Source organism: Seriola dumerili, unplaced genomic scaffold (genome assembly GCF_002260705.1).
Source record: "Seriola dumerili isolate Sdu_G_001 unplaced genomic scaffold, Sdu_1.0 BDQW01000121.1, whole genome shotgun sequence".
Classification (NCBI taxonomy): Eukaryota; Metazoa; Chordata; class Actinopteri; order Carangiformes; family Carangidae; genus Seriola; species Seriola dumerili.
The window spans coordinates 1,248,361-1,271,917 of NW_019174376.1; the positions used below are offsets into that span (position 1 = coordinate 1,248,361).

General features: G+C 38.8%; 1 protein-coding gene across 9 annotated transcripts in view; it reads right to left on the minus strand.

The window, feature by feature from the left end:
• The window catches only part of atp2b2 (ATPase plasma membrane Ca2+ transporting 2), a 130,055-nt gene that overhangs the window by 25,625 nt on the left and 80,873 nt on the right, over positions 1-23,557 (minus strand). For 4 of the 9 annotated variants that reach the window (XM_022748378.1, XM_022748377.1, XM_022748376.1 and 1 more), the window contains 10 exons: positions 19,687-19,890; positions 16,061-16,318; positions 15,367-15,492; positions 13,541-13,666; positions 13,018-13,050; positions 10,801-10,893; positions 8,429-8,470; positions 5,238-5,402; positions 3,577-3,791; positions 2,816-3,058 (listed from right to left, as the gene is read on the minus strand). In XM_022748378.1, the coding sequence (XP_022604099.1) occupies positions 2,816-3,058; positions 3,577-3,791; positions 5,238-5,402; positions 8,429-8,470; positions 10,801-10,893; positions 13,018-13,050; positions 13,541-13,666; positions 15,367-15,492; positions 16,061-16,318; positions 19,687-19,890 (1,505 nt within the window). The remainder of the gene's footprint in view (positions 1-2,815; positions 3,059-3,576; positions 3,792-5,237; positions 5,403-8,428; positions 8,471-10,800; positions 10,894-13,017; positions 13,051-13,540; positions 13,667-15,366; positions 15,493-16,060; positions 16,319-19,686; positions 19,891-23,557) is intronic. The other 5 variants (XM_022748383.1, XM_022748384.1, XM_022748380.1 and 2 more) reach the window with 4 other exon arrangements.

Below are 23,557 nucleotides of genomic sequence, written 5' to 3' on the forward strand. Positions count from 1 at the left end.
TACCAGTGGCTGTATTATGAAGCCAGAGAGGCAGTAGAGGGACTGATACGGGTATCAAAGCCTGCCTCTTTGCCTTTGTGCCTTTGTGTGGTGGCCATCAAAGACTTCCATAGCCATCCTGGCATCCCACAGGATTGGCCTCTTATATAAGAACACACCAGCCAGCATACTGCAGGAGTGGCGCCGAGGGAGTGGGGGTGGTTTGTAGAGGGAGGAAGAGGTGCACTAAATATTCCTCAGATATTTCCCTTTTGCATCCTGTTTTTTGAGTTCATTTCATTCCTTTATTATATCTGTCCTTCTTCATCATGCTTTCTCTTTGCTCCTTTACTTAATTTTATTAGATGGATAAATATATCCATGGAAACATGCACTGTACTATCCGCTATTTATGTACCAGTTTTTTGTTCTATACAATATTTATCCAAGTACCGGTATGTACTTTGTGTATTTCTGCATGTATGCATGGATGAACTGATGAGTATATATGAGGATGCATGTACAGTATACGAAAGCGATGCAGTCAGCTGGGTAGCTCAGTGGTTAGCAAGCTAACATACATCCTGTAGGTGGAGGGTAACAAAAAGTAAAGTTATAAGCTGATATCATTTGAAGTTTACGTTCTACTTTGGTGCATGAGGTAACCTCTTTTATGAATGAAGAGATTAAAAATCAGACTAAAAGTGCCATTTAATCCACCAAATCTAAGCTGCACTGTGCCGGTGCTTAATTCCGTTGAGCTAAGCAGCTATGGAGGTACAATAGTCTGATGTAATGCCGCAAAGAATTCCTCCAGGTTTTTCAAAAGGGATAACATCTTGTTAATGTAGCATGTCTTGGTAAAGAAATGCTGTGGTGAGGGGAAACTGAGGGGGGGGGGGCAACCTCAAAGTCCCAACAACAACAGTGATTCACAATTTCTACAAAGTGGGAACAGACAACATTCATCAATTTTCAATAATATAAAACTATTTTAAATTGTTTGTTGAAGTCACATGCTGTATACAACCTTGGTCTTGAATATTCTTTTTACTATTATCTTGAATTGGGTCTCAGTCTTAGTCTTGACCACCTATCTCACCTTCTGCAGTTTTTATTATTTTTGGCTGCTTTTTCTTTCCTTTCATGTCCTGTCAGTCAGCTGTCACTTCCCCATAGAGACACGCAATTCTTAAATATAATGTGAACTGTACAACATTGTCATTTCCAAAGGCAGGCGATGCTTGTTTTCCACAGTGTCAAGTTTTTAATTTTGGATATACTGTTCTATGCACAAGAAGATATACCACCATGATTAATCATTTACTTAATCATATATTCTCACTATTTTAGCAAATGCAACATTTTCGACTCCTTTACATATAAGCTACATCAATTTCTATATCGGAAGGAACATGAGCCTTCAGCAATATAGCTTAAACCAGTCGATATCAGTTCAGCACGCACAGGATCTAATTAGCAGGACTACACCACCATTTTTCCTGTTCCTATCTCATTTTAAATTCTGCTAGAGCCAAAGGACTATATTGAGTGACTGAAGCTTTATCACAGTTGACTTTCACTGTGAACAACAGTTCATCACAGCATGAAGAATATTACATCGAAACGCTTTTCTTTTTTTGACCTGGTTGTCTTAATAAAACCTTTATTTAAACAGAAACAGGACATGTTCATGCTAAAGGCCCTGTTATAGGAACAGAGGGAAATTAATACAGCATGTGCACTGCTGAGGAATCCAATTTAAACTGTCACTGTCAACTGACATTAAAAAGATAAAAGCTCACTGTGCTAGCTGGCATAAAGATGGAAGACACAAAATTATACCGCTCGCCAGCAAGAAGTGACTGCATTGCCGAAGTTATCTACTCTGTGTTGAATTAACCAGAGTTAAAACTACAATCTGTAGCTCTCCATCTTAGAAACCCAGTGACCAACACTCTGTTTTCACCAAGACTGTGATCGTGCCTCGAGGGGTAGGAAGTGAAATCTGTGGGATCGTTCTATCGCAGATGTCCCGCCTGCTCAGCTCATTCCCCATGCAAGTTCCATAAGGGCATTTGTCAGTTGGTCAGCCATCAATGAATAGACACAACAGGGGTTTACAAGGGTAGTGACACACAGACAGGCACAAATGATGAGTGTGTGCAGGTGAGTATGCATGGTGATGCCAGGGAAAAGATTACTCAGGCATGTTGCTCTAACTGTCTGAAGCCATCCTTATCTTGGCAATCTTTGTTTTCAGGATATGTTTGCTGTCTGTGATTACAATATACAACAGTCTGTGTGTCAGTCTGTCTGTCTATATACATATCAATCTATCTATTTCTTATTGCATACAGGTCTAATTGGCTCGGGGTAAATTTCTCTTCGCTGCATTCACTGTAAACAACAGACCATCTCCAGCACTTAGACAGATTGGATTCAATTACAGTCTGCTACGCTCTGAATATCAGATAAGACAAAATTACACAACCGTTCTCAAGGTGACAAGTTGAGTGAATGCCTGATGAATCTAAAGCAGCAGCCAAGGACACAGACTGCCTGCTTTGCCAAGAAGAAAGCACTGCAGAACTGTCTCACTGTATCAGAGCTGCTCTCAAGGCAAAGTCTGAAATATACGTATTAACTAAATAGGCTTTAGCATAATAGAGTATCTTAAATATTGTGAGCAGGGTTCACACAGGGTGCCACATAAATTTTATACAGTAATATTACGTCAGTTTCTTTGCTTGTTTCTCCAACCCTGAGAGAGGAAAAGCTTTTAAACTGTGGGTGTAGGGGATTTTTACAGTGACTCCCATTACAGTTGGCTTACCAGTATCTTGGTGGTATAGGCGCTGTTGATGGAGATGGAATTGATCAGTAACTCCAGTGATTTGGGTGGCAGGGCTCCAGGATCCGGGATTTCTTTGTAGTGCACATCCCCGACGTAACACTGCACAGCCGTCATGCGGTTGGTCGTTAGCGTGCCTGTCTTGTCAGAGCAGATAGCGGTAGCATTGCCCATCGTTTCACATGCATCCAAGTGACGAACCAGGTTGTTGTCTTTCATCATTTTCTGTTGGTAGGAAACAAAATGATGATTGTGTCACGTTGCAATGCATATTCGAAATGCTTTAAAATAACTGAAATGCGCCTGAATTAGCCTATCACGCACTTGAACTGCTTGAACTTCAGTGGCTAGAATAGCTACCAATATAAAAAGAGGGATGTCTGTGCTTACATAACATGTGTAACTGCTTATATAATTCACAGCAACAGTCTAAGAAACAAAATGCTTTCCACACGTGGCCTTCATCAGAATTTCTTTTTCTGTTTGTGGCTGTGAATGGTATGTAAGTATGTTGACACAGTGCAAGAACTAAATACAAAGAATCCTCACGTATGCAAGCAAATCACAATTCTCAATCCGTGTGAGGGGCAGAATATTCTCTGCAGCAGTGAAGTAAAGCTCAGAGAATCAACTCGCAGTGGGTAAATAAATACACTACTTAATGCATACAATGTAAATGGACAGCCTTTAAAGTAGAGATACAACAGTACCACAGTGTATGTACAGCATGTGGCATTGCTCACCTTGACAGAATATGCCAGGGAAATGGTGACAGCCAGAGGCAGCCCCTCTGGCACGGCCACCACCAACACAGTCACACCGATGATGAAGAACTTGACAAAGTACTGAATGTAGATGGGAGTGCACTCTGGCATCCAAGGGCGCTTCTGCATCACAAAGGTGTCAATGGCAAAATACAGGACCAGGATGATGACAGTGATGGCCGACATGAGCAAACCTGAAAAAGATGGAACAGGTATCAGCTGAGGAAAGGAATGAAAACACCTTTCTAAAACAGTTTCAACATAATCTTCATGAAGGGAGAATTTGTTCCGAGGCTGTTGAATTAGAGTGCATTACTTTTAGCTAGGAGTACCTTATAAGCTGATAACCTAGAGCATACTCACTTGTGGGTTTTGGGCATTGCCAAAAAGGAAAAGACTGGACAAACCATAACCATAAATATTCATCACTCTTTTTTCCATTGTTGAATGTCTATGATTCGTCTTTGTAGGTGTAACTACATGCTAGTATTTGTGGGGAAAATTATTATGTGCGAATGACAACTTGTAATTTGTCACAGAAAAAGATTTCCTACAGAAGCTGTATAGCCAGTCCTTTACATCAAAAGTGGCAGGTAGATTTCTGTTGTACCTCATCTTGCTGCTTAAATGAAGGCCAATGTAATTAGATTAACGGAGCAAATGCAATTCAGTCATGTATGCATTCTTTTCATTTATTATACTGACAAGTATATCTGGGGTTTTTATTCCTTCTCTGATGGATAATGAGGCACACCTGGTTCAGGTAGATACAGACCAGGTGTGGCTTAGCCACAGTAAAGTACAGCACATAAATACAGACACAGATACCAGAGGGTCACAGTCCTGGAAGTGTAGTAAGTCCAAATATTTTCTGCCAGACCCGCAGGAACACCATATGATCTTACAGTGCTGCTTGTATGCTAATCCATCCATGGTATTTCATTGTTTTGACATCCCGTCCTCATTCCATCCCTCAGGCCAACAGTCTGATATAACAGTGCACTGTAAAAACATGGACTTCTTCTGAAAATGTCAAACCTTCAAGGTTTTTTTTAATCTCCCTCAATAGCTATAAAGGATTATTTTGAGGATTTTGGTGATTCTACGTTTAAGAATTCTAAATTCTCCAGACTGGTCCAGAAACCTTTGCATTTCATGGCTAACATTTGTTCAACCGTAATCCTACTATGTTGCTGCCGAGAGGACACCCACAATGTGGGCACACTGGCATGTGGGCATCTGTTACTAAAAATGCTTGCTGGTAGAGATCTACTGCAAGTGTTAGACATCCACTTCTTGGTGCCATAAATTTCTTTAAATTAAATTACAAACAATTGATTATAATATGGATGGTTAAATTGCAAACCTGAACAAGATGCATCTCAGTTGCTCCCACAACAATTCAACAAGTCACCGGAGGACAGGTCATTTAGAAAAATAAAGTGCACAGTCTCGTTTACTGTTCTGTAATTCTGCCACTCAAGCATTCTTCCTAACTGCTCTGATTGCTTTAAGCGACCAAGATGTGAGTCTTGTCTTAGTGCAACTTTTGATGGACAGGATGATGGTTCAGTACCTTGTTGTCCCTGATTTAACTGCCCAAGTGAGTGACGGACTTGTCTGTGAGCAATTTGCTGTACCTGCTTTGCCAATCTGGACAGCCAGTTTGGTCAGCTTCCCTTGCAGCACAGATTTCTCTTTCTTCGAAGTGGACACCTTCTTCCTCTCTTTTTCGTCGGCCTCTCCGCCTTCAGCGCTCTTTAGAGGCTGCATCTCCATGGCAGCTGCTCCATCCTGCTTCTTTACTGTAAATACCACATAAAAACAGAAAGCAGCAGTGTTAGAAATGGAGATTAAACCAAGGAAATGAGAAGGAAGAGGGAGCCAGACTTTAACACCCAGGTGTTACACTAGAAGCTCCAGAATTCAGGTTTAGACTAAACCAAGACAAGATCATATGAGGTCCCATGACAGCATGAGACTAACTGGTACGTGTAAACCATATAGCAAAATAAGGATTGAAGGATATACCTTCGGTGTAGCACATTTTACACAAGCAGGAAAAACTCAGTGTGCCTCACACAGAAAAGAAAGAAAAACTGATAAGTTAAAAAAGCAATAAAACAATAAAGATAAAAAAGATTCAATGAATCAAAATCAACAATATATCAGATTTTAAACCCTCTAGAGATCTGTTTTAATGTGTAGTGTAATACCTAAACATTGATCTGTACTTGTTTTGACTTGTTATTTTTATTCTGAAAACCTTTTGAAGACCAGTTTTCAAATCGCTTTGGAGGTTTAGAGGGTTCATGTTCTAAAAACAAGCCGCAAATACATTTTAGCAACTGATGTATTGATGTATAGCTCGCTTTAAAATCTGTTTTGCAGCAAAAAACGAAGATAGGCAGAGATCTCCGTTGCAGGTTAAGCTATCTGAACTTATATACTGGCATATGCTAACTACACTGAATGAAAGGTTGTCGACAGAATGAAACTTAAACATTGTTTAAAAGCTCTTCTCTGATAATCATAATGACAAGAAACGAATCTTTGGAAATCCCCAAATAGTAAAACCATGTGATCATACTTTTTACTGAGGCAAAGCATCTCATCAGGGAACAGGCTCGAGCACACAAAACACAATTACCCTGGACACAGTTACATGCATTTGAAATGACCTCTAGTAATTTCTTCCACTAGTCAAAATCAAAATCAAAATGACTGTTTAAGATCATTTTCTAAAACATATATTGACCCATGTGCATTACATATATGTAATCACTCTTCTCACTTAGACAGCAATTGATTCTGATTTATGCTGTTGAAACAAGGTCTTCTGTAAAAAAATACTGTTCAACTTGTAAAACCAATCCTCAATTACCTCGTCTGTCTGCATGTCTGTCCTCTCACTCACACACACACACCCACACCAATAGACACACACACAGTGCAGTGCAGTGCATGTCTTTTAATGTAACCCATTACCAAGAATCATTTCAGCCCAGTTTCCCAGTCACAATGAGGCATGTGTTTGATGCTTACGAAAAACCTTTCATTGTTGAGCATTTGTCATACTCTCTGGTTGTGCATTTTGGTTTTTCCACCTCCATGAAACTGGACAGACAGTGTATTGTCTGTATCTAGCTGTATGCAGCAGAAGAGCATGATCAAACAGTTCAAATTAATACACAAGACGAAGGTGCATCTTCTGAAAGCTACATTTCCTTCTTCATTAACCCTTTTGCTTTCAAGATACTTTGACTTTCTCAGCTTGTGTCTATTTTTTGCATCTCCCCATGTTTGGTTTTAAAAGAGTAAAACATACACCAATGAGCCAATACATTATGACCACTCACGGATGAATTGAATAACGTTCATTATCTTGTTACAATGGCGCATGTCAAGCTCTGGGATATATTAAACGCTAAGCAAAACAGTCAGTTCTCCTGGTCAAATTGTTGGATGCGGCAGAAACAGGCAGGTGTTAAGACCTGAGTGACTTTTACAAGGGCAGAATCGGGTTGGAGCATCTATGAAACAGCAAGGCTTATGAGGTGCTCCTGGTCAGCAGTGATGAGTACCTGCCAACTCTGAAACAGGGTGTTGGGGGAGGTGCTGGAACAAGTCTGATCTGCAGTGACACCTCACAACTTACAAGACATAAAGGATCTGCTGCTAATGTCTTGGTGCCAGATACCACAGGGCACCTTCAGAGGTCTTGTAGAGTCTGTGCATCAGCAAGTCAGAGATCGTATTTTGACATGAAATGAATCAATTTCTGAGCAAAAGGCAGAAGATAACAGTATCTCTGAGACTAACCGGGAAAGGCCTCTTTTCCTCCGAGCAGCTGCTTCACTCAGATTCACCCTGGGTCTGGGACCACAGCTGCCTGTACCAGTTGCAGGGACGACTTGACTTAATGAAATGATTTTAACCCGGAGAGCAGTGTGAAAGCGACCAGCACTCCCTCTGCAGCTATGCTCAACTTGAAGAATCTTGGTCGACTGAGGAGTCTCTGACTGATGATTTGAATCTTAGACTTTCAAGGGGCTTACCTAGATAAAATCTTCTGAAATGTAAAAAAAATTGCTTCCTTTTTCTGTTTTATATTATTCATAATTTAATTAATTTGGGGCTCTGAGTTTGTCAGGTACAATAAGTTATTTGAAGGTATCACTTTGGTTGCATCAAAAATGACACAGTATCCCTTTAATCTCAGACAAATTTATGTCATATTGCCTGAAGCAAATTTCAGTGGAACAAAAACAGTGGAGAGGGGAAAACCAGGGTGTGTGATATAACTTGGGGAGAGTACTAAAAGGACAGTTTGGGGTGTTGTTTGGTGGAAAAGGGTAGCCCGTGTGAGGCGCTAGTTGAGGAGCAGGTTGCTGTTCTCTTATCGAGAACAAGACAAGTCAACAACACAACAAGAACAACAACAGAACAACAGACCAGGGACAACACATTAGTGACAGACAGAGTGAGGAGGAGGATTTTCTAACCTAATATGGCTGCAGGTAAAACCTGGGTCAAATAAAAGGTCTAATTTCTTATATGATTTACAGTATCTAGGCTTGTCAGTGGTAGACTGACAGTGGACTGTCAAAGTCCCTTGTAATCCTTTCTGAGTTATTACTGCACAATCATCTGAGAGACCGTGTGGTATTTAGAACAATATACGCTGAAATAAATAAAGTAACAGAGGATTTTCCATCTGCATTTGACCCAGACCTTACACCACACACCATAGAAGGAAAAAGATGAGAAGAAGGAGGAGGAGGAAGAGATGAGGCAGGGGAGGAGAGAGTGAAAGATATGGTTTGGTTACCTTTAATCTGGTTGCTCTCCATATTGCCATCTTGCATTTTACCTATGATGGAGACATACAAGACAATAACAACAAAAATAACCAAGGCAGACAAGTCAACAAATTATCACCACAGAGACAACACACACAGTGAGAACCAAAAATCACAAACAAGGAGACAGGAAAATGACTTTTAATACAACCTCTCTGTGACAGTCACATAGAAAGGCTTGTGATATGTAAGTGATGTGATGTAACTAGCAGCTACACCAACTGGCAAGGGGTTAATAAAATAAAATTTAACTGAGAGTTATTCTAACACCAAACAGAGACACATACTGTTGTGTGCAGATTTTCTCATAATGAAGTGGGAGGAAATTAGGCTTTAATACACTTTATTTTATTGCATAAGCGAATAATCATGTTGCTTAATGGGCCTTTCTGAAATATAAATATTTTGACATCAAAGTATTTCAAGTGTGACATAATATGATGCAGAACATTTTTTTTTAAAAACTGCATACTTTCTGAAAAACTTTTCAGCTTTTAAATATTGTTTTGAATGACATACTCACAGGTAATTCCACACACATTATCAAAAAAATACGTGTCAAATTGTCAGGGTATAAAATGAGATATCAAGACATAGATAGAGCATTTACACTGGACACTGACAGTGAGAGTAAGAGTACACCATAAACACACACACACACCACGCACACGTACAGTGCACACAAACGAGAGACTGCATGCATAAGAGGAAAGAAAGCACATGCAAGATCACACACTCAGTGAGAAGCAGACTGAAGATGTGAGCAATGGAGAGAGAGAGAGAGAGAGGAGAGAGAGAGAGCCTGAAGGGAAAGCCTCCCACATGGTGAAGTTACATAAGAACAACTGGAGGAAAATCGAAATCTAAGTTTGGGGACAGTGCATTTATTATGCTGTTGGATTCTGCTTACACAAAGAGTGAACAATTTAATGTGCGTTTAAATCAAAAAATATTGTTATAAATTACAGAATCATCTTGCTTGTAGCTAATAGAGCAGCTAAGAGCCTTCTTAGAAGTACACATGCAGTATACATCATTATAATTAAAAGAGCATTTATTATATACTGCAGCGTTGATCCCATTATCTACCCAGTCTATAATTATAGAGATATGCATTGTTTGTCTCAGTGGTAAGCAGGCTATAAATTGCACAAAATCTGCAGTGCTTTATGCTCAAATACCAGTAAGAAAATTACTCAGGTAGAGCCAGAAGACCAGATTCTCGCAGAATCCTCTGCATGTATGTGGAGAATAAATGGCTCGTTTCACCTCCACGTCCACATTAGCCAGTTCCCCGGAGTCACAATAAAGCTGAAGATGACAAATCGCTCTGTTCCAGCCCAGGACAGCGCAAGGTCACCATTACAGTGCAAATCACACCCCTCCTGCCTTGAGTACAAACACTTTGGGGCTGCTCTCCAAGGAGACGAAGATAAGAGACAATCTAGTGCAACAGTGAATGAAGTTAATCTTTTTGCATCCCGTGCAGCTAACATAGAAATGATGGATTTGCACTAAGTGATCTCAGAGGACACCCAACTAAAGAAGATGGCCCTACAGTAGGATGTTGCCACCACTATTCACCTAGATATAACAATTCTATTATATTCACTTATCCCAACAGCACGATTTAAAGGAACAGCTCTATATCTTGGGAAATACACTCATTCTCTTTCTTGTCAATAGTTAGATTAGAGGATTGATACCACTCTCATATCTGTGCAGTATAAGGCTACAGCCAGCAGCAAGCTAGCTTAGATTAGCACAAAGACTGGAAACGGGGAAACCGCTGGCTTGTCCAGTGATAACAAAATCCACCTACCAGCACGTCTAAAGCTCACTAGTTATCATGTTATATCTCATTTGTTCGTGTTTAATCTGCACAAAAACCAAACTGTAAAAACAACATGTGGGAGTTGAGTGCTGGCCTATTTCTTGGCCGGGAGCTAACTGTCAGCAAGGAAGGGAATAAGTATTTCCCAAAATGTCACACCACCACTTTTATCACTTTCACCTAATAAAGGATTTTAGGGATTTATTTTAGTTTGCATTTAAAGATGGAGTAAAAAAAAATCATTACAATTTTTCCCCACACACGATTAGAAGCATTACAAGGCAAAGGATAGCATAAAGAGAGGAAAAAGAAACAAGACCCTAATTTCTACAAACAAGGAAGACATGCATTGACAGCATGGATACAAAGAGGCCCAATGCAACTGAGAGAGGAGGTAGAGCAGAGGGTGAGCACTCATGGTAGGAAGCAGTAGGAGAATGGAGAAGGTAGAAGGAGTCAAAAGTCACAACAGAAACAGGTCAGAGATCAGATGTTTTGTCAACCTACCATTAATTAGGCTGGCACTGCCAGGGGCATTAATGCCTGCAGCCCCATCCGTGGCTATAGTTGCGATAGGGTGGATAGGGGGATGGGAGCAGTCTAGCCATGAGGGCCGAACATGAATGAACAAAACAAACATATGCACGCACCCACACAAAAACACACGCACACGTGCACACACAAGACAATGAACAGAAATAACATGGTTATAGCACAAGTAAGAGATTCAGCATATGTAGACTGTGTGTTTGCTAAAATGTGATCATTGAGGATTACGAATGCATTTATATGTATATGTAATAACTGTTATATGAACTAACTAGTGCGATTTACCAGAGTGAAAAGGGAAAATGTCAATAAACGAACACTGGACAGACATGAAACATGAAATCTGAATATAACATGTGGAAAATATTATAACAAAAGGTGAAACCAGAGCCACAAGAAAGATAAACCTACTGTCAGATGATTTAATAAGATACATATTTGTTTCAATATACTGTATGTACTATATATACTGTATGTACTATATATATATATATATATATATAATCGTTTGTATGGTAATCAGTGGTGAGTATAGTGTATTTTACCTCTGTCATATTATGTTTTGATTGCATATTCATTTTTTGCAGTATGAATTTCATTTTAACCATGTTATTCATGTAATAGCTTTTAGCATCACAAAATCATAATTTGAGCAGGAAATCAGAAACAAATAAGCTAAAAGGTGTTGCATAAAGAATTTAAAATTAAACTCTATAATGTAAAAGTAAACAAAATGTAAAAGGGCCCAAATATTAGCTAGGCATTACACACATGTTCCAACCAGTTAAGTGATGGGGCTAATTTTTTTTGTGTCCAAATATTTGCCTTAGCCCCATTATAATTAAAATTACGGTTTTCAAAACCTGGAATGGATCTTGCAAGGTTGTGTTTATATGTTTTGACAGCAGCCACATAAACTGTAATTTATGCAAAAAGGAAATTCGCTGTTTAGTTTTGGTTTTTCTTTGTCCATAGTTCATTGTTAACAAAAACACAATGACTTATAGTAGTTTGAAAGTTTTATTACAGTTCTATACTACATTTATTATCTCACTGAAAAGCAATAGCTTCCTTAATTAAATAGCCTAACAGTAATTTTGGTGCAATTCCTTGATGGGTTTGCAATCGTGAGCAGTATTTTATCAACAAATTCATCTGAATAATACCACATTTGGCAGATTTCACCTTTTAGAAAAGTCTCACCTGCCTCAAGGTAATCCAGCCATATATGATATACTGAGTGCATGATGTAAGGTACAATTTTTTGTAAGATAATAAGAGAAATTTATATCATTGAAATTCTGGAAATACCTATTTAGATAAAATCCCGATTACTGGATTATTTTCCCTGGTTTGATCAATCTTGTCGGACTGATCATACCTGGGATAAATAATGCATCTTACCACAGTGCTACAGCCAAATCAAAACCATATTGTTGAGGCACTACAATTACAGCACAAGTCATAACAAGAAGACATGTAGTATTTGTCAGTGTTCAGATCAGAGGAAGAAAGTGTTATCCACAAAGGATGACATGTTTACTCTTATCTTATATATAATATGTCAATTCGGAGACAGCACTGAAGCAAAATGCTTCAAAAAATACAGTATGCTATCCGTGGAAGCCACCGGCGTTCCTGCTCATTGAACTACAGAGCTGTTCAAAGAGGTACAGGGAGCAGTGGCAACAAATCACTACTGATGTAAGAGTACATATGTAAGACGTAAAAATAGCATCTTAAAAAAGCTTATACTTTCTCCTTTACTCTCTACTGCTGGTACATGTGCTGTACACCTGCAAGGCTGTCATTCTCATGTCATTGTTCTGCTATACAGCAATAACATGAGTTTGACAGCCTTTCCTGTATTCATGGCATTCAACACGTCTGTGAAACAGCTGATGTTGAATGCTAGCTAGTTAGTTTGGTGGACGCAGTGCCCGTTATGGGGTAGAGGATTATGCATTGTGAAATGTGTCATCTGTCAGCACTTAAAAAGATGCAGTGTTGTGGTGATGAGGCTTCTCTTTTTAAGTGAGGAATTAAACGGGGGCAAAGGTGCTCGGCTACAGAAAAAGAGTGACGAGTAAGGGTGGTTTATTGGGGATCATCAGGGGTTAAAGATCAAAAGGATCAAGTACCACTCCCAGGGGTCAGAGAAAGGTGATACTCTACCTGTATTCTGGTGTCCGTCTTCCACTGCCCCTCCTTCGAGGCGAATTTGGAACGATAAGAGAGTAAGGACAATAATGCACCTGAACCCACAGAACCTCGATACTGCAGCTCACAACTGTACCACCATCACTCATTTCATACAATATATATATATATATATATATACACATTCAGCAAAGATGATTGTGCAGAAAGGCTAATTGTCAGGCACTGTACAACAAATTCCTACAAAAAATTCATACAATTCATGTGAGTTAAACAGGAGGACATTTGTTCATTTGAGTTTCTTTATTACCCTTCTGATAATAAGGACAGTTAAAAACACTAACGTTATGTAATGAGGCAACACAGTTAGATTTTCAGCACATAAGGTAATGAAATGACAAAAAGCTTTTTTCAAGGGTACGTTGCTGGGCAACGCTGACAAAAAAAAACAAATTACCTCAGTACTCCTGAAGCAACTGCAGAAAACTCTTAATGGACTTATTTATAAAATGATACATTAAAGATATAACCATCTTACCTTTCTTTTCTTTCTTCTCTTCTTCTTCTGTGCCGGCCCCCAGCAGGGTGAAGATGATTCCGGTCTGGGAGTTGACACCGACAGCAGTCACCACCATGCGCCCTGACCCCTCCATCACATGAGTCCCTGGAGAGCAGGCAGGAAAGTGTTATAATAATACTTAGAAACCCATAGCTGGGTTAGAAAAAGTTTCAGTGTTTGCTTAAAAAGTGACATGCTTTGTTCCTCTGTCATAAATGCGCACATTTGCATTAATGAATGTTGACCTCAACAGTGTTCTCCACCCTGATCTGACACTTCCATCTCAAGAGACACTGATAGAATAGAACAGCGCCATATAAATTATGTTCACACTACAGTTACATTACAAAAACAATATTGAGTTTCATTTACTGTTTGACTCTTCTTTCCTCTATTAATACTATAATGGTGAAATTACAACAAATGATTGTTCATTTCCCTGTTTTGCGTTCCAGTTTTATAGTCAAGTATATACTACTGTAAAACAGCTCTCCCTAATTGCAGCAACACCTCTGAGTTACTGACAAGAACATTCAATTGCCTGCTCAATAAAATGAATTGGTTGCTTTGGTTCTATATTGGTTCTATACTTAGGATCACTGTCCTGCTGCATTGACATAAAATTAGGGAACTACTGTATATATGACAAGCTTATAGAACCTCAAACATTATTAATTCACTGTTTTATTTTAAATTGAATGTGCTGGAGTTGAAACACAAAATCAGAAAAAAAATGTGTCAGTGTGCAATTACTTGCAGGCTGCACTACACTTTTGTGTATGTGAATATGTACAGTACACACATAGAAAATTATTAACCTTTGTCAGAGTAAGTCGATGTGCGTGAATAAGAGGCTAATTAAAGGAGGTGGCAAAAAAGCACACAGCTAATTATCCACAGGAAAAGATACCAAGATGTGAGATCAGATTAACCCACGTTTCAGTGATATTCTTCATTTCTAAGAATCACACAGCTGCAAATTCTGGTGTCTCTCTACTGCAGCAAATACTAAACCAATCAAGAGGAAAAACAGTAACTTCCAGGCGGTCGCCAGTGTCTTCTGCATTGATGTTCAGATTGTAATTAACGACCTTTTGTCTTCTGTCTGCGGTCATGCAATGACTGTGACTTAATTTGGTTTTATTCACAACAGATTCTGGCAAACCAAACCTAAGGCAAATAAGCAATGGCAGGCAAACCTCAATATTAAAACAACTTGAATAATTTCACTCAGGCTTTGAGATTTGACTGGCAACTGAAGTGATTATAAAAAGTAGTGATTATTTAGTAGAATTTTATATTTCTGTAATTTACTTGAAGGCAGTAAATGTTGCTACATTAGGCCAGTATGTATAACAAATCAAAGTTTATTTATTCATGCTCAGGTCTGATGCAGAGTGACACATTGGCACAAGCCCACGGGGTGGAAAATACTATAAAATATGTGGGCTTGTTTGAGATATTAATTCATTCCAAAACGCTTTCTATTTTCTAAAGATGAAGATGAAAAATAAACATCTATTGTTGTGTAAAGAAATCCATGTCAGTACATACAATATTGTTTTATAGTTTAAAGGATCAAAAAAATTGTTAACTTCAAACTCAGCAGTAAACCATTTTTACAGAGATGAAGATTTGAATGGAAGAGGAAAACTACAAAGTGCTCAGTTTCAAAGTTAAGTCCACAAATCCTGTTTTTTGTCCCTTTCTCCTTTAAACAACAACATTACATGCGGGAAAACATGACTGTGACATAGATTATACACCCATCCATCTCAAGGGAGTGCATCAACTGTACATCATACCAGATAACAGCATGGGGTCCTTGTCTGCAGACTTCCTGACGTGGTCGGACTCTCCGGTCAGTGATGACTCATCAATCTTGAGGTCATTGCCCTGGATCAACACTCCATCAGCAGGAAGCAGATCACCTGCAACAAGAGAGATGGCAGAGTTAGCGGATCAATTTATATTTCTGGATTTGATTGTTCTTCAGAAACTCCAAAGATTCGTTAGAAATGAACTTAAATTAAATTGGGTTTGAGTGGATGTGAATCAGAATAGACTGTGACCACTGTAGTATATTTTTGTTACATGCTGGTAGTATGAGAGGATGTGTGTGTTGCGCATTGTATGGGTCTGTCTGCAGCTCATTAATTGCTCAATTGTATCTTAAATATATTTAATTGCTTAAGGTGGGCCTCATAATTTTAATCCCCTTCTGGAAATGAGGTGTCTATTTTCAGTTACTTAGCCATGAAAATAACAGAAAAGCCGATCAAGAGTCAGTGGGCATCTGTTTGGTCGGATATGTACTTCAGCTTCAAATATTTAATGTAATAATTTAATCTAATGATTCTGTTTCAAAGATCTGTCAGCTATGAATTTACGCAAAGATGTTTGCAATTTGAGTTTACTGCCCTAACTGCCCGAACTGAATGTGATAAAGTGAGTAAACTTTTTCCCTTCCAACCAATTTGACAATCTCCTCATACCTACCGTATTTAATCTGTGCGATATCCCCCACCGCTATGTCAGACACGGGCAGCTGTATGACCTGACTACCACGGACCACCTGGAATTTCTGCTCCTGCTCGATGCGGTTCTGCAGCCCACGGAACTGCTTCTCCTTCGACCAGTCATTGAAGGCCGTAACCAGCACCACACACACCACAGACAACAGGATGGCTGCACCTTCGATCCAGCCAGCATCTGCCTCGCCCTCATCCTCCACCCCGCCCCCTGCCGCGCCACAGGCTGCAGTTTGGTAAACGTGACAGGAAGGCGAAGAGGAAAATTATATAGCTGTCATACATTTGCAAGCACACTTTTCATGCATGCTTACAGACTGAGATATTCTAGTACTTTCATATACAGGTATACATGTTTATCACTTATGTAGAGTAGTAGCACTTCATAATAAAAAATACACAGGGATGTAATCAACAATCACATTCACACTGGGGACTGAAAAGCTTTGGACAAAGACAGCCATGACTGCGTGAGCAATGTGTGTGTGCAAATACATTGAGGAAAAAAAGGCATTGTGTGCAATTTCTCTGTGCAATGTGTGCAATATAAAAGGGAACTCATGAAATGAACCTTTTCATTAATTTGCTCCACTTCATATGAAGGCCCTGCTATCCACTAGCTGTGCACTGACAGACTGGAGTGTATTTGAGAATGAAACAACGCCTATTCCCTGTCCTCCTCATGCTGCTTCTTCTAATGCTCTGGGAGCGATTGTGCTCTACACTCCGGGCCAAGTGACTTCAAAAGCCCCCAGTGGGGTAATTTGCTTTGGACTATATAACACATGGAGCTCACAAGTGAACTAGTGCAGACCCAATATTATAGACATTACATATGCAGACTCTAATTTAACTAACAACTAGACTCTAAGAGCAATTTTGACTTACTGGTGCACTAAAGAGGGAATCCACCCAACCAATAGGATACACTGCATGCAGTAACAAAAAATATTCTCTTTGATCTGGAAAACTACCAGTATCAATGCACACATATGTACTCATATAGGTTTTAAAAAAAAGAGAGACATATTTAAATAAAATTTTAAAAATGTATTTGTTTGTTCTTTTCACATTGTCCTATGAGGAAAAGTAATTTTATTCCACCGAACATTTTCTGATCATGTTTGATCAAGGAAAATGAGTTCCTGATTTTGACGAGTGACAGCTCAGTTTTAGAGATTCAGAACTCGTGTAACTCCTTACAGATTATGCAAAATTATATTCAGACTGACATACTGTAGGTATGTTAAGTGAAGACATTTTACTGTTCAAAAAAACAATGATCAATAAAGACTCCAAGAAGCAACTATGAAAAAAATAACGTAGCGAACTATAGCTCTTATAGTATGTAGTTAAATAATAAAATACAATAGTGCAGTCAATTATTTAAAGCATTTCAATTTTATGTAGCTATCCATGGTCCTGATTGTACAACTGTGGTGCAAATGCAAATGAGTGCACAAAATATGTTCTGTCTTTCTCATAGAAAGACACTCACAATGATGCAGAATATGTGTAGCTGTCCATGGTGCTGAAGTGCATACAAAACACTCAAGCCAGAAAAAGCACAAAGTAATCTAACTAACATTTGCAGCTGATTGACAAACTTACGACCAGGTGGCATGTAAATGAATAAATAAATGTCTATAAGCTTCAAAGGCAGTTTAACGAATTGGTTTGGATACTTTGCCAAACCATGTTGGTTTCAGTGTCTACTGTATTTTTCACAGTTTTGTTTTGTTGCATGTTGTGTGTTTGACACAGACACAATCAAGAGCCTACTCATTCAACTGTAGCCAAGCCGTTTCATATGTAAATGAGAATTAAGTCATCCTATCACCTTCTATTTCTGGACCACAGAGCTTTTTTTTTCTTTTTTTTTTTACCTATTTATAGACAAAACCGTAAACCAGCAGTGAGAGATGTGTGCTTGTGAATCAACACATCAGAACAATATAATAAACTAATATCAGTATAGAATATTTTTTATGTATTACATTAAAGGGAGTTTATAATATACTGTCAGGATGTTATAACTGTTGAATTTATACTTAGATAGTCAGACTTATTGCTGTAAATTGACAGTAATTTTATATGTAGTTTTTCTATCAAATCTGGTCAAATGTATTGCATCAGGACCTCATCTCATTTTCAAGACGGTAAAGTCAGCCATAAAAGTATCACGCCTTAGTACACATCTCTGTCAAGTCACTTAAACAACCAAATTTGGGGGATCATTGCCATAAATGTTGTCATATTAAATAAGAAAAGAACTATCGGTCAATATATCATCCTTACTATCAGCAATGTTTTACTGTCAAATTTTGTTATGAGTCACAAAAAAAATTAAGTCTATAAAAATAACTTTATTATCACAAAAATGAGATGGTATTTTAGTTGGGCTCCGCATCTAAAAATATCCATACATCTCTATGGTTGTATGTCTTTCTCTCTGCTGTAACACAAACATACATCTATTTTATGTTTTTCAGAATAAAGTGATGATTTGCATTCATATCTTTCTGAATCACTCTGCTATTCACATCCATTCATATCCGCAGGAGTTTATGTGAGACTTGCATATTGGCACCTTTTTTTTGCCGCAAGTTAAAGGGAAGCTTGATTATGTATCTGCAGATGGACGCAGTTATTAGCATAATCATTCCTTTGGTATTTCTCAGCTTTATTTGGTCTTGGTGATGCTTAGAGCTCATTCATAAAATGATGCAGCTCAAAAGATGTACAGAAAACAGGAAAAGTATGTAGGTAAAAGGACCAATTTTAATTGATGGAATTCCAATTGATCATTAATTATAACTACAAACTATAAAATTAATTAATACAGAAATCATTTGATTAACTAACCTGGTACTTCTACCTCCATAAGAGTGTTTAAACCCTTTAAAATGATGACTGGTCTCTTTGGCAGGGTAACTGAATTCCATTACTGTGATAATGCTGGTAGCAATGAGTGATGTTGCTGACTCAGCATCTCGTTATGGCCTCTGTCTTCATTTCCTGTTTCACGGCTCACAGGGCTGATGTATGGGCCCTGGGAGCTCAAGGTTATTTCTCTACTCAACACTTCATTAACCTTCCTGGTACCTTTCATACGCACATCTAACACATTCATAATGTGCATGCATGCAGGCACACACACACACACACACACACACACACACACACACACACACACACACACACACACACACACACACACACACAGATACAAAAATTAGCCCGAAGCTCGATGAGTCACTTGACCTCTTGAGGCAGGTCACAAACAAAGTGTGACCTGCCTCACCAATTAAAATGTGTGGGTGCACACATGTAGGTGTAATTGTGTCAGTGAGTGCCTTGAATGTCAGAGGAAGTGATGTCAGTGGGCCAATGCAATTATAGTCCTTTGCTGTCCTCTGCAATAGTGGAGATACCAGAGAGAACTGTGTGTATGTGTGTGTGTGTATGTGTGTGTGTGTGTGTGTGTGTGTGTGTGTGTGTGTGTGTGTGTGTGTGTGTGTGTCTCAAGACCTCGAAACGAATGACAGAGAGAAATTTTACTGGAAGTGATGTCACAGGAGCTGCTTTACTCACACTCTCCTCCGCCGCTCTCTCCAGGGGGGTGGTAGAAGGAAAGGCCGAGGGAGATCAGTGCGGCGAGCTCAAGGATGATGAGGGTGACATCCTGCAGAGCCTCCCATACCAGCTGCAGGAAGGTTTTTGGCTTCTTTGGAGGTATCAGGTTTTTCCCAAATATTTCTTTTCTCTTGTCCAGGTCAGGCTGGGCACCTGCAAGACCTGGGAGAGGAAGACCGAACAGAGAAGAGGGAAAAAGAATGAGAGATTTATTGATAGTACTGCACATCACTGCACAGTGATCAGAGTGTGCAGGATATTCTTACTGATATAGTGCAGTTTAATTTTGTGTATATTAATGGTTAACAATAACAGCCATCTGTTTTATTTTTACATTTGATCCAAGAAAGTCACAATTTTTATCCCTACACACAAAAATTCAGTTGGAAACAGCAAATGGAACCACAGTCGTTTTACAGTTTATAAAACACTTTTATTGTGAAAATCTCTGATCTAAAGCCAGCTTTGTAATCAGTCTTTTTTCTTGCTTTCCTTTTTATTTCTGCCTTTCTTCTTCTCTTTCTCACTCTCATACCACACACAAACCATCTCTAATTACCAGTTTGAGTCATTGCGGGCCACGGCTCTGTGTTCCTTATATAATTCTGCTCAAGAGATGAGGGCCTTGTGCTTTGACCTCATCCACCTCCTCATACACCATGAAATACTGTACATAAATATCTTTTGCTCTTTTTATCTGAACAACTTCACACTGGCTCGAGGCACAATTTACTTTTAGACTATTGTCCAGAAAATTATTCTTATACATTAGCTGAAATAACATGGCAAAAGGACCAACTACATCATATACAGTGCATTTGCAAGAGATCTTTTGAATTTCATTATCCAAACAGCATTATCACCAAGGAGTAGCGTTTTGTGTGCAGTTGTACTTTTTTTATTTTGAATCACAGAACACACATGTTCTATGCATGCGGTGCATTAAATTCAATATCATGCGTTAATATAATTTATGGACCTTAAAATTGAGTACATTTTGCCTAAACTACTGTACTTATATATTATAAAGTAAAAAAATGATAAATGTTCATATATACTAAATAACATTTTTCACAGCTACATCGGTGAATCAGAAACTGCCATGAACTGTAAACTATATCTACATCAAACCTTCACAAGGCTATGGAGGCATGGGAATTTGTGCTATATATCTTCAGTTAAAATTATTCATAAAAGATTTCTATCCAGCTTTATTATTGGTCCGTATACGGCTGCTTTTCAGTGCAGTTCCATTATCTGGTTGCCGAGCACACACACGAGCACAGAGTGTATTCATCGTCTCTCTCTATCTGTGTCTCGCTCCCTCACAACCACAGACATTACCACAGCATTATGTCACACATGGTGCGTCACTGGGTCTCCCAGGAGTGGCCCTGGATTGCACCTGATAACATTGCTGCTGCATGACACTGTTTCACATGTCAACACATATGACTGTGATATGCCTTATTGACATCTGCAGAAAATAACCGATCATCCATCCGCATCTGACTCCAAAGAAAGAGGAACGAAGAGAGACGGTGACAGAGTTGCAGTGTGAAAAACAAATGCTTAGAAACTGCAAAAAAGGCGAAAACAGAGAAAAGAGATCAGTTTCACTCACTTGAAAAAGGAAGGAGGAGTTGCAAAGAGGGAGAAGGAGAGGACAGAAGGAGGGCAGGCTGAAAAGAGAACAATTCCAGCTCCTACGTAGGAGAATGCCCTGGTTACAAATAGATCAGGCTATAAATAGCCTCATTATCCATTCTCTTTTAATTGTCTCTGTGAGAGGACCTAGCATGGTCTTCCATTGATCTCCACAGCACCCTGCCTCACATCACACACAAACATGTCTGTGTGCATGTGTGTTTGTTTGTGTGTATGTGTGTGGGTCTTTTGAGTCGTGACCGCCTGCACGTGGTTTGTGTGTGTGTGTTTGTGTGTGTGTGTGATAAGGCTGGCCAAGCATGCCTGCAGTTACTTGCACTATCACACTGTAAAACTAGAGCTCATATCATCAGGCTTTAGCCAGTTCCAGTTGGTTAGACACACACACACACACCCACACAGGTTCGCATGGTTTGGACAGCACACAAGGAACACACAGTTTGACATCACAGCATCACACACACACCTATCGACACACACACACAGATGCTCACACACACACACACACACACACAGGCACACACACACAAGCAAGCAGAGATGAACATATTCATACATATCCACATTCAGCTTGTGTCGAACCCCTTCCATCTTTTTAGCTAGGTCAGGTGCACATTAGATACAACATTTACTCATATTTCTATTCAATACTGCTTCCACAAAAAAAATTTCTATGGTGGTAAAAAAACAAACGCATATCCCACCTGCTCCATATTTTCTAGCGTGCAAATGCACTTTTCTGCATCTGGGAAACGATCAGTTCACAATAAATATTACATTCTGTATACTCTAAGTTATATATGTGATAGGTACTACTGTATAAGATGCTGCATTGTTTCAGAGTGACATTTAACCTTGTTAAATGTTTTAACTGCATTCTCCTTAAATGCCCTTGAGATGTGAGCTATGCTGTAATCAATCTCCCTAATCATTAAATACTCATTGCTTCCTGGAAAATCCTCTGCTACATTATCATTTCTTCCTGGATCGTTGATTGCAGTGCTGCTTACAGCTAAAGATTCATTTGCCAGATTTTGAAATATTGCAGGCTAAATACTGTCAGCCCACCTAACTGCTCTGGCAGTGGATTTTGAGGAGGCAGTGAGAGGGCAGAAAAACTCTGGCGATACACAGATGAGTCACAACATTCTCAGAAAGGATTAAGGCTGACTGCAAATGAATCTTTGTGCTAGAGCTCATTACCAAGTAGTGAAGCCTGAACAGATAATAATATACTGGCAAACTACTGTATACTAAAAGAATATGATCGATCGATGGGGATAGATGTGAAACTACTGGTATAATGGATAATTTATGTTAGTAAAGCACATTGTAATTGTTCTTATGAAGGTTGAAACGGTGAACGGCTTTTGGAAAGGAAATTTCAGTCCACCTATGAAAAATGACAAATGAGATGGGAGATGATGCACTATTATCAGCATTAAATTGAAGCTCCTTTTTAGATCGTCAGCTGATGGACCTTACAAACAGTGGGTATCCTGGTGAGTCAGCAGACTGAGTCAAAAGCCATTTACTGTACTAGCAATGCCTCCTGTGTTTTAACCAAATTTATGAATTTGGTTAGATGTCATCAAACCATTCTCCCTTATTTTCTGCCTATTTTAATAATTACCAAATCTGGCCATATTTGATTGTGTGCATTAGACTGCTACTGTTACAATTTTTAATGCCCATGGGAAAACTTATAATTATGGTATTCATTGTGAAAATTACTACAGCATAAATTATCAGTATGGGCTTCTTTGGTTCTCTGGGTTCAGGGTGAAGAGAAGCTGCCTCTGCTGCTGTAATTTAACTTACAAGTTGGCTCTGAAAGGAGCCACTCTAGAGCATCTAAGAAACATGACCATGCAGTTTGGCATAGTGACAACACTAATCTAATTATAATAAAATACAATACCATTAAAAATACAATGATTATACTTGGGCTGGAACAGATGTTTTTTCCAATCAATCAGTCAATAACTTTACAGATTTATCATATATTGTTTTCTCTAAAAAATATCAAAAATTGTTTGTATTGTGTGACAAGCAGAAACTTATTATAGGTTATAGGTTATAGGTTATTATATGATTATTTAAACAGAGAAAGGGAGCAACTATTCACAAGGAGAAGCTGGAACAGTAAATATGTGGCACT